Source organism: Dendrobium catenatum, unplaced genomic scaffold, assembly GCF_001605985.2.
Source record: "Dendrobium catenatum unplaced genomic scaffold, ASM160598v2 fragScaff_scaffold_601, whole genome shotgun sequence".
NCBI lineage: Eukaryota > Viridiplantae > Streptophyta > Magnoliopsida > Asparagales > Orchidaceae > Dendrobium > Dendrobium catenatum.
In genome coordinates this window covers 832,691-847,403 of record NW_021319063.1, presented here as the reverse complement: position 1 = coordinate 847,403, position 14,713 = coordinate 832,691, and the positions used below count along the sequence as shown (strand labels likewise).

The 14,713-nt window shown below is 36.3% G+C and overlaps 1 protein-coding gene across 1 annotated transcript in view; it reads right to left on the bottom strand.

Annotated features, from left to right (window-relative positions):
- LOC110116314 (casein kinase II subunit alpha-like) overlaps positions 1-14,332 on the bottom strand; it is a 46,752-nt gene extending 32,420 nt beyond the window's left edge. Inside the window, exons 1-3 of the mRNA XM_020849847.2 lie at positions 13,951-14,332; positions 13,732-13,861; positions 4,121-4,315 (exon numbers count right to left, since the gene is read on the bottom strand). Coding sequence (XP_020705506.1) covers positions 4,121-4,315; positions 13,732-13,861; positions 13,951-14,228 — 603 coding nt within the window. The 5' untranslated portion in view covers positions 14,229-14,332. The remainder of the gene's footprint in view (positions 1-4,120; positions 4,316-13,731; positions 13,862-13,950) is intronic.
- Between the last annotated feature and the right edge of the window lie 381 nt (positions 14,333-14,713).

Sequence of the window (14,713 nt, the reverse complement as noted above, 5' to 3'; positions counted from 1 at the left end):
AAAAAAACAGAAAATAAAACTAATATTGTTCATAACAAAAAATTAAGCAAAAATCTAAATGCATCACCCTTTGTCCTCTTATCCTGCATCTCCTTCTCTGTCAGCCTCTTGAAATTTTTCCCACTCCCTCCTACTGGCTTCTCCCTGGTGGTCTCATTAATGTTGCTTGATGCAAACCGCTTGGATGCTAGAAGAGTGGTCGTCATCCCATAAGATCCCCCTGAATAGTTTCCTCGAGCCCCTTTTTCTGATTTCTTATGATCTTCCACCAACTGCACAAGCTCCATAGCCTTCCCTAGGTTCCTCGGCTCCAGCATCTTGACTGCTGTTTGTATCTCAGGTTTAAGCCCCTTCATGAAATTACCTTCCAGGGCGGACTCTGAAATGTGATCTAATCGGCTAGCCAAGTACTCAAACCTGTCCCGATAATCTGCCACAGTCCACTCCTGAGTGAAGGCAAAGAATTGCTCATAGAAGTCTCCTTCCCCATCGGCTCGAAAACGCTCCAATAAGCAATCTTTGAACTCTCTCCAGCTCTGGATGGGCTCCCTCCTGTCACGCCACTGATACCATGCTAAGGCTTTTCCTCCTACCGCCGTCAGCTTCTCTTCCTATGTCAGCCCGTTGACAGCGAAGTAACGCTCCACCTTGTAGATCCAGCCATGGCTATCTTCGCCCTCAAAGACGGGCATCTTCAACTTCCTCACCCGTGGGTCTCCTCCGTGTCCCCTGAATCCTCCATAATCTCCCATCCCTCGAAGATGAGGTGCTACCCAACTGTCACGATCTTCCCTCCGGCGATTATACCCGAACCCTTCTTCATATTCTCCTCTTCTCCCTTCAAAATCATCACCTCAACGCTGAATTCCTTCAAATTCAGCACCTCGACTATGAAGTTCCTCCCTTCTTCCTTCAAAATCAGCCCCTCGACGCTGAACTCTTTAAAATTCGGCACCTTGGCAATGAAATTCCTCCCTTCTCCCATCAACATCCGCACCTCAACGCTGGATTCTCTCAAATTCAGCAGTTGGGCGATGAAATTCTTCTCTTCTTCCGACAAAATCAGCCTCCCGTTTGTCGTATCCCCTACTTATCTCTTCTCTAGAAAGCGGTTCTAGAGGGAGCATGTCATTCTCCTCCTCCAGGATCTCCACCTCCGAATTCCTCCTACCCCGTAATGGGTTCGGATTTCCTCCCATGCCATGACCGTCGATGGTCTCTCGTACTTCCGATGTCGCCGGATTGGTCTTCATTTCAAGTAATTTCTTCATCATTTCTTCCATCACGGTGAACTTCCCCTCCAACCTTTCATTGTTGGAGGTGATTTGATTTTGAAAATCGAAAAATCTTCCCTCCAAATCGGATTTCAATTGTCCGATTTCACCTTCCAAGACTTCTACCTTCTTCCCGGCCATCGTTCTTCCCAAGAATCACAAAGATCTTTTTCCGGAAACGAAAATCCCGCTGAAATTTCAGGATTTCAGCCGCCAAAAGCCCCAAAAATGATGCTCTGATACCAATTTGATAGGAAACATTTGTAGATCTTCTGAAAAACAACGAGAACAGTGACTGGACTGCTGTCCACAGCATGAAAACACAGCAAAACTGCTGACAGAAGTTTAGCAGCAGTATTTCAAAGGAAATTTGAAAGAAAACTCAAAGCAAGATTTGTATTCCACTAGACGATGAATAAAATAGCAATATACAATTGATCCTCAATTTGAGAGGAGGATCGATCTCTCCCAAATCTCTGGCAACGCTAAGAGCCCAAAGAAAACCTAAATCTAAGAGATCTCAAATTTCAGCCAAATTCAAGATACCCAAACCCTAGGAAAATCAACTATTTAATGCATACAAAACAAAAGGAATTCCCTAAACAGTCCCTACATTCAAATTTCTCTCTTAAACCCCCCAAAAATCCTTCCTAAAAAGCTCCGTTTGAGCGGTCGGCCCGCCCGATCTCCGCAAGAGGTGGAGATCCCGCCTGTTCTCGAATTGCCGGTCCCGTGCGGACTGGCTGGGCCGGTCTAACAAATTCATACTATAAAATTTTAATATATAAAAGAATATGATAAAAATGCATGACTCCTACATTCATATCAACTCTAAAGGTTCATCAACGATGTGACTACAGCCTTCCACTCTTCAAAAAGTACTTCAAAACTACTTGAATTTAATTAAACAAATTTGTATGTCTAATTACCATACATTGAGAGACTATCCCAACACTTTTATCAAATTATATTGAAATCGCTATTTGAAGAATTGAATATGAAAACAAATACAATACAACAATAACAACATCAAGCCTTTATCCCACTATGTGGGGATGGGAATAAATACAATAAATAATGAAAATTCATGGAGAAATATCAAGTTCCTTGAAGCATAAAAAAAGACTATGATTCTTAAATTTGATCTAAATATAAGCAAATTAACAAAATATATTGAGAGGGAATATCTGTAAAAGAGCCGAGTTTAAAAAATGAGGCAAATAACAAAAAAATGCTATTACGATTGCAATAAATCACAACCCTGACAGGACAGATTAAATTAAAACATACAACATTTGCCAAATTAAATTCATGTGCATTAAAACTTAAGAAGATAAAATTTCAAATCATATGCCAAACTCAATTGCCATATGAATTTCAAAGCTTTGAACCAAGAAAAAAAAATTCTGAAGTTGACATAAAGAATCTAACTCAAGCCTACACAACAGATTTGACAAAAGAGCTAGAGGCTACATTTTTTTTTTTCAAAAAGCATTACAATGAGAATTCTTCAATTACACTAAATATTCATATTGTGTTGTGGTTTAAAGCACCAACCACTTAGTGATATGGCTTTAATCTCTAAAATAGAGGTCAGAGGTTTGAATGTTCGAAGAAAAAAGGAAAAGTTTAAACTAATGTATTACAAAAATTTTTAATAAGCAAATCTTTTCAATTTTCATTTGAATTTCCAACCTTTATCTAACCATGTAAGGTAGGCTTAATGAATTATCATTCCATTCATTCTAACCATGTAAGTTACGTATTAACTTTATATTTTGTGTAAATATTTTGGTATGACTCCGAGACATCTCAAATTTTGGCTATTATTACCTTTCCTGAACTTTCCACATTGAATTAAATCATTCTTCTAATTAAGGCAACATCTAACCTCCATTATATCTGCCCAAACAACTAAATACTACCTTAACTTCAAAAAGGATACTCCCATTAATCATTTGTCATCAATCCTTCCAAGTTTTATCATGCATCCATCTTAGCATTTCCATTTCTCCAAAAAACAACTTGATTATTAGATACATTTTTATCATCAAACACTCCATATAGTCTATCAAGCAGCATTGCAGTTGTACAAAAAATATATTTAAGCTTCCATAATATTCTCTTATTACAAAAAAACTCAAACAAATTTTTCATATTAAACATAATATTAAACGGCATATGTCCTCATATGTACCAGTGTTTTTTCCAATAAAGGTTGAAGAATACTTAAACCTAGCTTATTCAAAATCTTTATCATACTAATTTAAATGCCCCCTTTAAAAACTATCTCCATTATTCTAAATTTTCACTTATTTCAACAAAGTACTCATCTATTAATAGAATTGTCTTATGCAAATAGCATACACCAAGGAACACATTTTCATTGTTTTTTTCTAAGAATCTCCATTAGTCCTGATTGTTTTTATAATCCAACTGTGGTTGTAAAATCTTAAGTCACTACATAGTTCTTTTAAAACTAATCAAATCCCATCACAAACACGGCTCTAGATATTGCATGGTTTGGGTATGGTGGATGTACACAACCTTACTCATATGTAGAGAGGTGTTTTCAGGATTCAAACTCAATGAACTCTAAATCAAAATAGAAGCAACTTAACTGATTCTCTATCATTCAAATATTTAATAACATAAAACATATCTTTGACACACATTTCTTTTCAAATTTGTAACTTCCATTTTTTAACACTTCTATAGGTAAGGATACAGGAATCTATTGCAATGTTTAATGTTCGTTCAATTTATAAAGCTCCCACTCTGTAGCTAGACAAAAGAAAAACAAAAAATTAATAATAATAACGCAGAAGATTGTGAAAATGCCTTGCCTTCAAAAGTTCATATATGTAGTATCGTGTATCGTAGTCTGTTAAAGTTGGATAGAGCACTCTGAAATCATTATTATTGACATACTCAAATATGAGACTGGGTGTCTTAGACTGTTGATCTCTGACAATGTCCAATAACTTAATAATATTTGGTCCGCCACAAAGGTTCTGCAATATCTTTATCTCCCGCTTTATCTGTATCAATATTATCAATTAGAAAAAACTATCTAGAGGCATGAGTAAGGAGTACAAAAGCAGTGCGTACTAATTATAAATAAAAAATAGACAAGGCAAGATAATAAAGGCAATTTAATCAAAAACCCAAAAGCAAAGTTGTAAAATCCAAGACCATGGCTTGATAATCAAATGAATCTAATTGTAGTTCAACCTAACAATGACGCATTCTCTTGCTTTGAAGCGCTTTTTATAAATTGGCATGCATAAAGGGGTGATGATATCCTTTTTATTTTTAAAGCTTTCATAGGAAAGTGTGAGATAAAAACAACCAAATTCATCAAATATAAAGATAAAATTGGTATCAAATATTTTAACATTCAGAACCTCCCTAATTCAAATGATGTAAAGACATAGCTTTTAGTTATAAAAATTATGAGTATGGTGTTAGATGAATTTAGTTCCCTTAACAAGAACATTTAAGTTTTGCATGTTAACAAGTGAAGAAGAAAGAAATACTCACATTTAGGAGGGTCAAATAGAAAATTTTAAATATTTCATAAAACTAGGGTATTCCGTATTCCAAAAAGTAATGCATAGCTATCTAATTTGATTGTGGAAGAAGTGCAAAAGGGGGCGCTAAGACGTCACTCACAAGTAACTTGCCATAACCTAACCCGATTGTAATGAAAAACATGTAAAAGTTTGGCTAGGACGTCACCTTAAGTGGCGTACTAATTTAGCCCAATTGTAATGAAAACACGTCTAGGTCTAAATATAACATTAGATTTGCAACTTGGAAATTTGAGGAATTAAATGGAAAAAATAAAATAATCTGTGACTTTGAATGAAATAATTAATATTATTTTTTAAGGAAAATAAATGGCAATGACAAATTTCCAAAGACACTGGGACAAATTATAAGTTATTGTAAATTAGAATGGTCAGCAATTGGAAAGGAATTAATTAAGATAGTAGTGGATATAGAGTTGAAAGATAAATATGTCGAGGTGAATAGAATTAGCGATAGAGTAATTGCTATAAAGATAATTATCAGTGAATGCATGTGATTAATGCTTATACTTTGCAATTTGAATTAAAAGATAGCAAAAAAATTTATTCTGAGAAAAAAATGATGAAGTACTATAACATATACTTAGAGAAAGAAAGGATATTTATTAGAAGTGATCCAAATGGGCATATATGAGTACTAGTAGAATGGACAATTAGAGGAACAAACTCCACTAATGCTCTTAGCCATAAAACTTGAGAAAAGTGTCCAAAGCACACAAGGTAACCTGCAAATAGCAAATTGTATTCTTCCTGACTCCTTAAGCATAAATTTCAAAACATGATTGTTCCAAACTTACTTGAGCTTACTCACTAATGCAAGTAAACAACAATCTCCAATTAGTTTGCATCCTCTTCAACTTTGACAATTTCTATTAAACTGTTCGGAAGTTTCTGCAGCCAAATTATATTAATCAAAATGCACGAAGCACTTCGACAAATACTACAACTCCTCTGGCACAATAAATAAACACAACAGCCATAAAACGAAAACCAAAACCCTTAATAACAAAAAAAAAGTGTCTTCTTCTTTTTCTTTAGGGCTTTAAATCATAATAATGTAAGCGTACAGTGGCGAAGTTATCCTTAAGAATGCATTTGATATCATAAAACAATTTTCAAAAACTTATCCTGAGCCTACTCATTTTCCAAGAAAACAACCACCTCCAATTATTTCTTTGATTCTTCACCTTTGACAAATTTTATTAAGTTCTTTTAAAAAGTATTAAATCCAACTAGATGCTACCCAAAATGCAAGCGGCAAGTAGGCGAATGGTGTCAGAACTGAATAACCACATTAAAAAAACAGACAATCATAAATAAAGAATCAAACCCTAATTAAAAAATAGCACTTTCTTCCTTTTCATGGTCTTTAAAATCTTAAGCAGACATTGGGTATCTTATCATTAACCATGCATTTCTAATCATAGCCATTGACACAGCTTATCCAGAGCTTACTCGTTATCCAGGTAAACAATAAACACCAATTGTTTTAAGTCTCAACTCCGCAATCATACAACCCAAAATGTAAACAGCAATAAATGTATTATTTTAGTCTGTTAAACAGATATAACAATCATGCATAGAAAATCAGAACCCTTATTACAAAAAATAAACAAATAAATAAAACGATAGTTGAATCTTCTTCTTCTTCTTCATGAGTTTTAAAATCTAAATAATGTTAGCAAACATTTGGAAAACTATTCTTGAGCATAGGTTTGATATCACAACCATTGCTGCAACTTATCCTAAGTTAATTCCTCTCCAGATAAACAAATGCCTCTAAAAAATTTAACCAACTTATTTTAACTCAAAATCATGAGATCCAAACCGTACGTGGCAATTAGGAAAATAGAATCAGAACTCATATACCCAATAAGCAAATACAGCAATCATAAAGAAAAAAAATCAAGACCCTATTCATAAAAAAATTTATTAAAAAAAAAGTTGCACCTCTTCCTCTTCACTGGTTTAAAATCATAAGAATAATAGCTTCTAATTATTGGTAATTGGTTTATCTTTCACTAACTTTACAAACTTCTTTTAAAAGGTCTCAACTCCAAATTCACACAACCCAAAACCCAAGCAGCAATTAAGAATACGTTCATGGAACTGCTTTACAGTATTGGGCAAAAACTGTTAACAGAATCACGGAGGTAGCAACAGTGGCAGCTCACGTTCTCTGTCGCCACTACTTCTCCACTACTTCTGTTGCTTAATCCTTACCGTTTATTTCCAACTATACATGTTATCTTACTGATTTATAACCAATTCTGACACTATAATGATTTTAGTTTCTCTCTCTTCTTATAAATACTGTGTACTATTACATTGGAATGAAGGAGATGAGATTTCTGATTTGTTTTCTCTTCCTCTCTGTTTTCTGTTTATGAATAGCTAATATACAGTTTTGCAGAATAAGAATGTTCTGTAGCTATGCATCAATCCAACTTCGCCAGTAGAAGTTCTTTTACAAAAACAGCAACCTTCTTGGAACTTTATCTATGCTTTTTCTAAATCAATAAATATCATATGTAGATCCTCTTTATTTTCTCTATATTTCTCCATCAAACTTCTTAATAAATGTATGGCTTCCATAGTCGACCTACCCGGCATGAATCCAAATTGATTTTGAGAAACATTAGTATCACGCCGCAACCTATGCTCCATAACTCGCTCCCATAGTTTTAAAGTATGACACATTAACTTAATTCCTCTATAACTCGCACAATCTTGTGCATCACCTTCATTCTTAAAAAAAAATCAAGACCCTATTCATAAAAATTTTTATTAAAAAAAAAGTTGCACCTCTTCCTCTTCACTGGTCTAAAATCATAAGAATAATAGCTTCTAATTATTGGTAATTGGTTTATCTTTCACTAACTTTACAAACTTCTTTTAAAAGTCTCAACTCCAAATTCACACAACCCAAAACCCAAGCAGCAATTAAGTATACGTTCATGGAACTGCTTTACAGTATTGGGCAAAAACTGTTAACAGAATCACGGAGGTAGCAACAGCCGCAGCTCACGTTCCCTGTCGCCACTACTTCTGTTGCTTAATCCTTACTGTTTATTTCCAACTATACATGTTATCTTACTGATTTATAACCAATTCTGACACTATAATGATTTTAGCTTTATCTCTCTTCTTATAAATACTGTGTACTATTACATTGGAATGAAGGAGATGAGATTCCTGATTTGCTTTCTCTTCTTCTCTGTTTTCTGTTTATGAATTGCTAATATACAGGTTTGCAGAACAAAAATGTTCCATAGCTATGCATCAATCAAACTTCGCCAGTAAAAGCTCTTTTGCATGGTATCAAAGCTTATAAGCCTAACGGCTCCCTCTGTTCCGTAGTAGGTAATCTTTTTTGTTTTGGTATCAGCATAACTTCAGAAAATTCTGCAAGTAGCTATACAAAGGTTAATCCTCTGGCTGGCTGTGCAACGATCCCTCCTTAAGCTTAAGTGTTTAATGTGCACTAATAAAAATGTAATCACTGTTCAACTAACAGCTGACAATCATCTCACTTAGCGGTCTCAAGTGCTGAAGGTAGTTAGAGAAAATGGGTTTGAAGGTTATTTAGATGGCACTGTCGCTCATCCTTCCCGTCAGATAAGTACAGCAGCAGGAAAAGTTACTCTTAATCCTCATTATTCTGCTTGGATGCTTGTTGATCAAAATCTAACAGCTACATTGTTTTCCACAATCTCTGTTTCCTTTAACATATATTATGAACCTTGATTCTTGTGTTGAAATATGGCAAATCATTAATAAAAGTCTCAATCTACAAATCACTCCAGCATAATTCAGTTGAAAAATGAGTAGCATCATATCTCAATGAATAACAAAACTATGCAGTAGTATTTATCAGAAATTAAGCTGAAAGTAGACACCATAATGGCAGCTGGCTATGCTTTAGATCCAGAAGATATTGTTCTATATACTCTTAATGCCTTAATGGCCTGCCCTCTTCCTATCAGTCATTCAAAATGACGATAGGAACTAATCTTCAACCTCTACATTTGGATGATTTCTACTCCTTATTATGCAGTAAAGAGATGAACGTAGAGAATGACGTTGCTCGAAAACTTCAATCCATTCAGATTTAAGAACCTTCAGTCGACCTCACTGCCTCTCTTGGTAGGGGTGATGTTCGTCCACCCTTTTTTGGCAACGAGAGAGGTCTTTGAAATTTTTTGCTCAGCATCCTGCTTCCAACTGGCAGTCTTCCTCCACTACCAAGGGCCGCTACATTACTACTAGGATTGAATGTCGTATCTGTGGAAAAATAGGCAACTCTGCTCTTAAGTGCTGGCAACACACAAATCTAAATTATAACAGCAATTCATCTTAAGCATTGCTAGCTGAATCAACTAATTCTAATACTCAATCTGCTGATTGGTTCTAGGAATTTGGAGCGACATCTCATTAACCGGTGACTCGACGCATCTGATTTATCCTCAGCCTTATACTGGACAGCAGCACATTATAGTTGGCAATGGTCAATCTCTACCCATTTTGCATACTGGTCAAGATCTTTTACCCACTCCCCCTATCTCCTCTACTTCATATTTCCAATATTTCTCATAATCTTCTTTTAGTCCATCGGTTAATAGCTGATAATTGTTATTCTACTTCGTTTAATTCTCATGGTTATCATATCAAGGATCTAAAGACAAATCACATGATTCTTTCAGGACCTTGCTGTGATGATCTTTATCCACTTCAAGTGCTGCCTTCGACTTCTTCATCTACCACTACTGTTGCAACTCTTATTTCCACCTCCACTTTCACAAATATTTGGCATTGTCATTTAGGACATCCTCATCAAGCTGTTTTATCTACAATAGCTAAACAAGTTCCGGCTTTATGTATTTCAGCTCACAACGCTATTTGTCATTTGTGACAAGTAGCTAAGAGCATCGACAGTCTTTTTATGTTTCAACTTTCAACTACAGATGTACTTCGCCTTTTAAACTTGTTCTCTCTGATGTATCCCTTCCTCGGTTTCATCTTTTAATGGATATCATTGTTTTGTTTCTTGATGAATTCTCTTGATTTTGTTGGGTGTGTCGTATGACATAAAAATCTGAAACATTTTCTAAATTTATTTTATTCAAAACCATGGTGGATACACAATTTGCTAAACCCATCCTAATTTTTCATTATAATGGTGGAGGTGAGTATTCTAGCTCCCCCTTTCAAAAAATTTTTGGCTCAAGCTGGAATCATACACCAATTTAGTTGCCCTAATATTCCATAACAAAATGGCCTCAAGGAATGCAAAAACTGTCAATTTGTTGAAACCGACTGCACTCTTCTTCTTCAAGCTCAGTTGCCATCTTCCTTTTGGTTTGATGATGTTCTTATTGCCACTTATCTTATAAATCACATTCCATCTTCCATAACAAGATCTGTTTCTCCTTATCAATGGAGATATAATTATCCTTCCACTTATTCTCATCTAAAGGTTTTATGTTGTCTTTGCTATTTGTGGCTCCAACCGTATGCTTCACATAAAATCTCTCAAAAATTAGCCTATTGTGCCTTTCTTGGCTATAGCTCCACGCATAAGGGTTACTACTATTATCACCCCCAACAACATAAAACGCTTGTTTCCCGCCATGTTCAATTTCATGAGCAAATCTTCCCCTTTGCCTCCCCCTATTCATCTAATTCATTACATAACTCCACTGAGCTTAACATTCCTCCTATAGCACTTGTTCCTTACCCATCATCTACCTTATAACATACTTTCAAATCTTCTCCCTCCTTACCAAATGTGACTCCGGTATTCTCTCAGTCTTAAATATCTACTAAAAAATTCTACTAGCTTTACTGCTCAGCCCGTCCCAGTGCCAAATTCCTGCACACCATTAGTTATCTTACCGTCTTCTTCTCCTCCACATCAACATTAACATCCTCATCCTATGGTGACACGGCTTCAGACAAGATCCTTAAAACCCAATCAGATTTTTACATCACAGCATCAAATTTTATCTGTAAATAATCTTACATGCTATTATATTGTGGTTAAACATGCTTGCTGGCATGGATAAATATCTCATGAGTTTCAAGCTCTTCAATCTCAGGGTACTTGGGTCCTGATTCCCCCGATGTCTAATCAAAATATTTTAGGCTGCAAATGGATTTATAAAATCAAATTTCATTCAGAGGTTATGTTGCCCATTATAAAGCTCACTTGGTTGCACATGATTACACTCAATAATATGGCATCGATTATACTGAGACCTTTAGTCTAGTTACCAAATTACCTACCATTCGCATCTTTATTTCGCATCTTTATAACTTTTGGCGTTCATCACCAATGGTTTATCGCACAATTGGATATTCCCAATGCTTTTTTACATGAAGACTTGGCTAAAACAATCTATGCAACAATCGCAAGGTTTTAAAGATCCTCAATATTCTCACTTTGTATGTCGTCTCCATAAGGTTAAATATGGTCTCAAGCAATCACCTCACCAGGGATTCGCTAAGCTCATGCGTCACTTGCAAACTCTTGATTTTCAGCATAGTGTTGTAGATCTTTCTTTGCTTATTTACAATCACAATTCGACTCTTATGTACCTACTGGTGTATGTTGATGACATCCTTTTGACTGGTAGAAATGCTTCTGTCTTTACAACATTACTCACCAACTTTACACAGTATTTTCAGTTCCACAATGTTGGCAAATTATCTCATTTTTTAGTATTTAAGCCAAGTTGACAGCTATATGCTTGCATATACACCAAAATTGATATGCCAAATAACTCCTTCATCACGCCAGCATTGAGAATTGTAAGCCTGTTGGTAGTCCCTTTCTCCTTAAAGCTTTCAAGGATTCATCTTTAGCTTCCTTGTTTGACAAGCTTGAACTTTATAGACATCTAGTTGGCTCCTTACAATATTTAACTATAACTCATCTTGACATTTCATTTGTTGTCAACAAGTTATGTGTTAATTCATGCATAAACTATTGCTCAATCATTTTCAATCTCTCAAACACTTTCCTCGATATATACAAGGAACATTAGATTATGGATTGCCTTTAAACTCTGATCCTTCTCATTTGTGAGCTTAAACTGATTCTGATTGGGCTGGTGATCCATTTGATAGAAAGTCTGCAACAAGTTATTGTGTATTTTTTAGAAACACTCTTCTCTCTTGGTGTGTTAAAAAGCAGTCTACTCTTGCCAATTCCTCAACCGAAGCAGAATATCGGGCTTTGGCTACCGCCATAGCCACAACTGATATTATATGGCTACGACGCTGATAGGAAATACTTGAGTTCGCAAGTAACCTAACCAAAATCGGCGAACATTCACAGCAAAGCTGCTGTCCACAGCAGGAGAACAGCAGAAATCTGCTGTTTACAGCAGAAAAACAGCAAAACCACAAGGAAATCTGAGAGAAAACTCAAAGAAAAGCTTGTATTCCACTAGTCGATGAATAAAATAGCAAGATACAATTGATCCTCAATTCGAGAGGAGGATCGTTCTCTCCCAAATCTCTGGCAACGCCAAGAGCCCAAAGAAAACCTAAATCTAAGAGATCTCAAATTTCAACCAAATTCAAGATGCTCAAACCCTAGAAAAATCCACTATTTAATGCATACAATTCAAAAGGAATTCCCTAAACAATCCCTGCAATCAATTTCCCTCATAAACGTCCTCAAATTTCCTTCCTGAAACGCTCCCGCAAGCTGAGCGGCTCGCGCGGCCTTCGCCCAGGCGGAAGGTTTCCGCCGTTTCGTGTCTCGGCCGGTCTCGCGTAGCGGCTCGCGCGGCCTTCGCCCAGGCGGAAGGTTTCCGCCGTTTCGTGTCTCGGCCGGTCTCGCGTGGACCGGCTGGACCGGTCCACTGGACCGATCTAACAGACGCCTATTAAGTGAATTTCAGTTTCCCAATTCTCAACCCACCTCTATTCTGAGATAACATTTCAGCTATTGCTAATGCTCATAATCCTATCTTCCATGCTCGAACTAAGCATATAAAGGTGAATTATCACTTTGTCAGAAACTGCATAAAGAATTTGGAAATTATCGTTCATCATATCGCCTCTAAGGACCAAATTGATAATATCTTCATTTTTCTGCTCTTCGTGCCAAGCTCACGGTCTCTTCGACACCATCAGCTTGCGGGGACTTGTTAACAGAATCACAGAGACAGCAATAGTCGCAGCTCACGTTCTCAGTCGCCACTGCTTTTACTGTGTAATCCTCACCATTTATGCCCAACTATACATCTTATCATAACCAATGATTTATAACCAATCTGACACTATAATGATTTTATTTTTATCTCTTCTTATAAATACTATGTACTGTTACATTGGAATGAAGGAGATGAGATTCCTGATTTGTTTTCTCTTCCTCTCTGTTTTCTGTTTATGAATTGCTAATATACAGTTTTGCAGGATAAGAATGTTCTGTAGCTATGCATCAATCCAACTTCGCCAGTAGAAGTTCTTTTACAAAAACAGCAACCTTAAAGAAAAAATATCAAAAAACTAATTACAAAAAAGCTGCATTTTATGCTTCAAGCACTAACGAATATTATTTACGTAAGCGTATATTTGACAACATATCCTTGAGCGTGAATTTGAAATCATAAACATTCAACTTTTCTTACATTAACTCACCAGTCCAAATAAACATAAGTTTCGAATTATTTTGGCAACTCATAACATACGGCAAATTTTAGTAATCTGTCATGAGAAATATAAACTCCCACTTTGTACAGCCCGAAATGTAATAAAAAAAACTAATCATACGGCAAAAATACTTTAATCCAGAAGCAAGCACAGCAACCATAAAGAGAAAAAGTAAAACCCTAATTACAAAGAAGCTGCACCTTCTTCTTCTTCACGGGCTTTAGTATCTTAATAATGCAGGGCTGGCTGTCCGTGCAGTGTACCCCCTCGAAAACCTCGCTGTATTTCCCTCTCCCAACCTTCCGAACAACTTCGTACTCCTCCTGATCCCTGCAACCAAACAAAAAATACACGCTAAGCCCAAGTCTTCATCTCAAAAACTCAACCTCGATAAACTCTATCGCCATCTCCCACGTTACCCCCACTGAACGGTAACAGATTCATAATCCCAGTACTCCTTGGGCCGGGCAACGTTGACGTCGGCATAAACCCTCGCCTTAGAGGCAGCGCCGGGCCGCCGAACGGCCTTCCCGATCCTGTGCGCCAGTGCTTCGGCTGTGGTGGCGGAAGGTCGACGAGGCTTCTCGCCGGAGATCCGATGCAGGCCGGAAAAAGCTAGGGTAAGGTTTGGGGATGGGCCAGAGCTATGGAAGAGAAGGAGGCGCCGATTTAGAAAGCGCAGAGGGCCCAAGGCCATGAAATATTTATAGAAGGATAGGGTTGGAGATGGAGAGATGAAGTCGGCGGCGAAGCCATCGCTGTAATTCGATATCGGACAGAAAGCGGAGGAACTGGGCCCGGGTGATAATTCCCTTTTTTTTTAATTAAATTCGTATATATTTTATATTTATTTATCTATTCTATAATTATTCATTTTTTCATATATATAACATCTAAATTACGTTAAATATATTCATTTGCAAAAGATGAATTTTGGAAAACTATTTAAAAATAACCCACAAACCACATATGTGCTAATAACCTCAAGGATACTAAAATAAACTCATCCACAAACTATTCTTTCGTTTATCATAAAATATATATATACAATAATTACACTACAGCAAATGGCTACAAGCTGGAATACAAAATAGAGCATTATGAAAGTATAAAATTAAAAAAAATAAGTACATATGCTCAAATCATATCCTATAAACTGCTACTCAACTAACCATTTCCCTT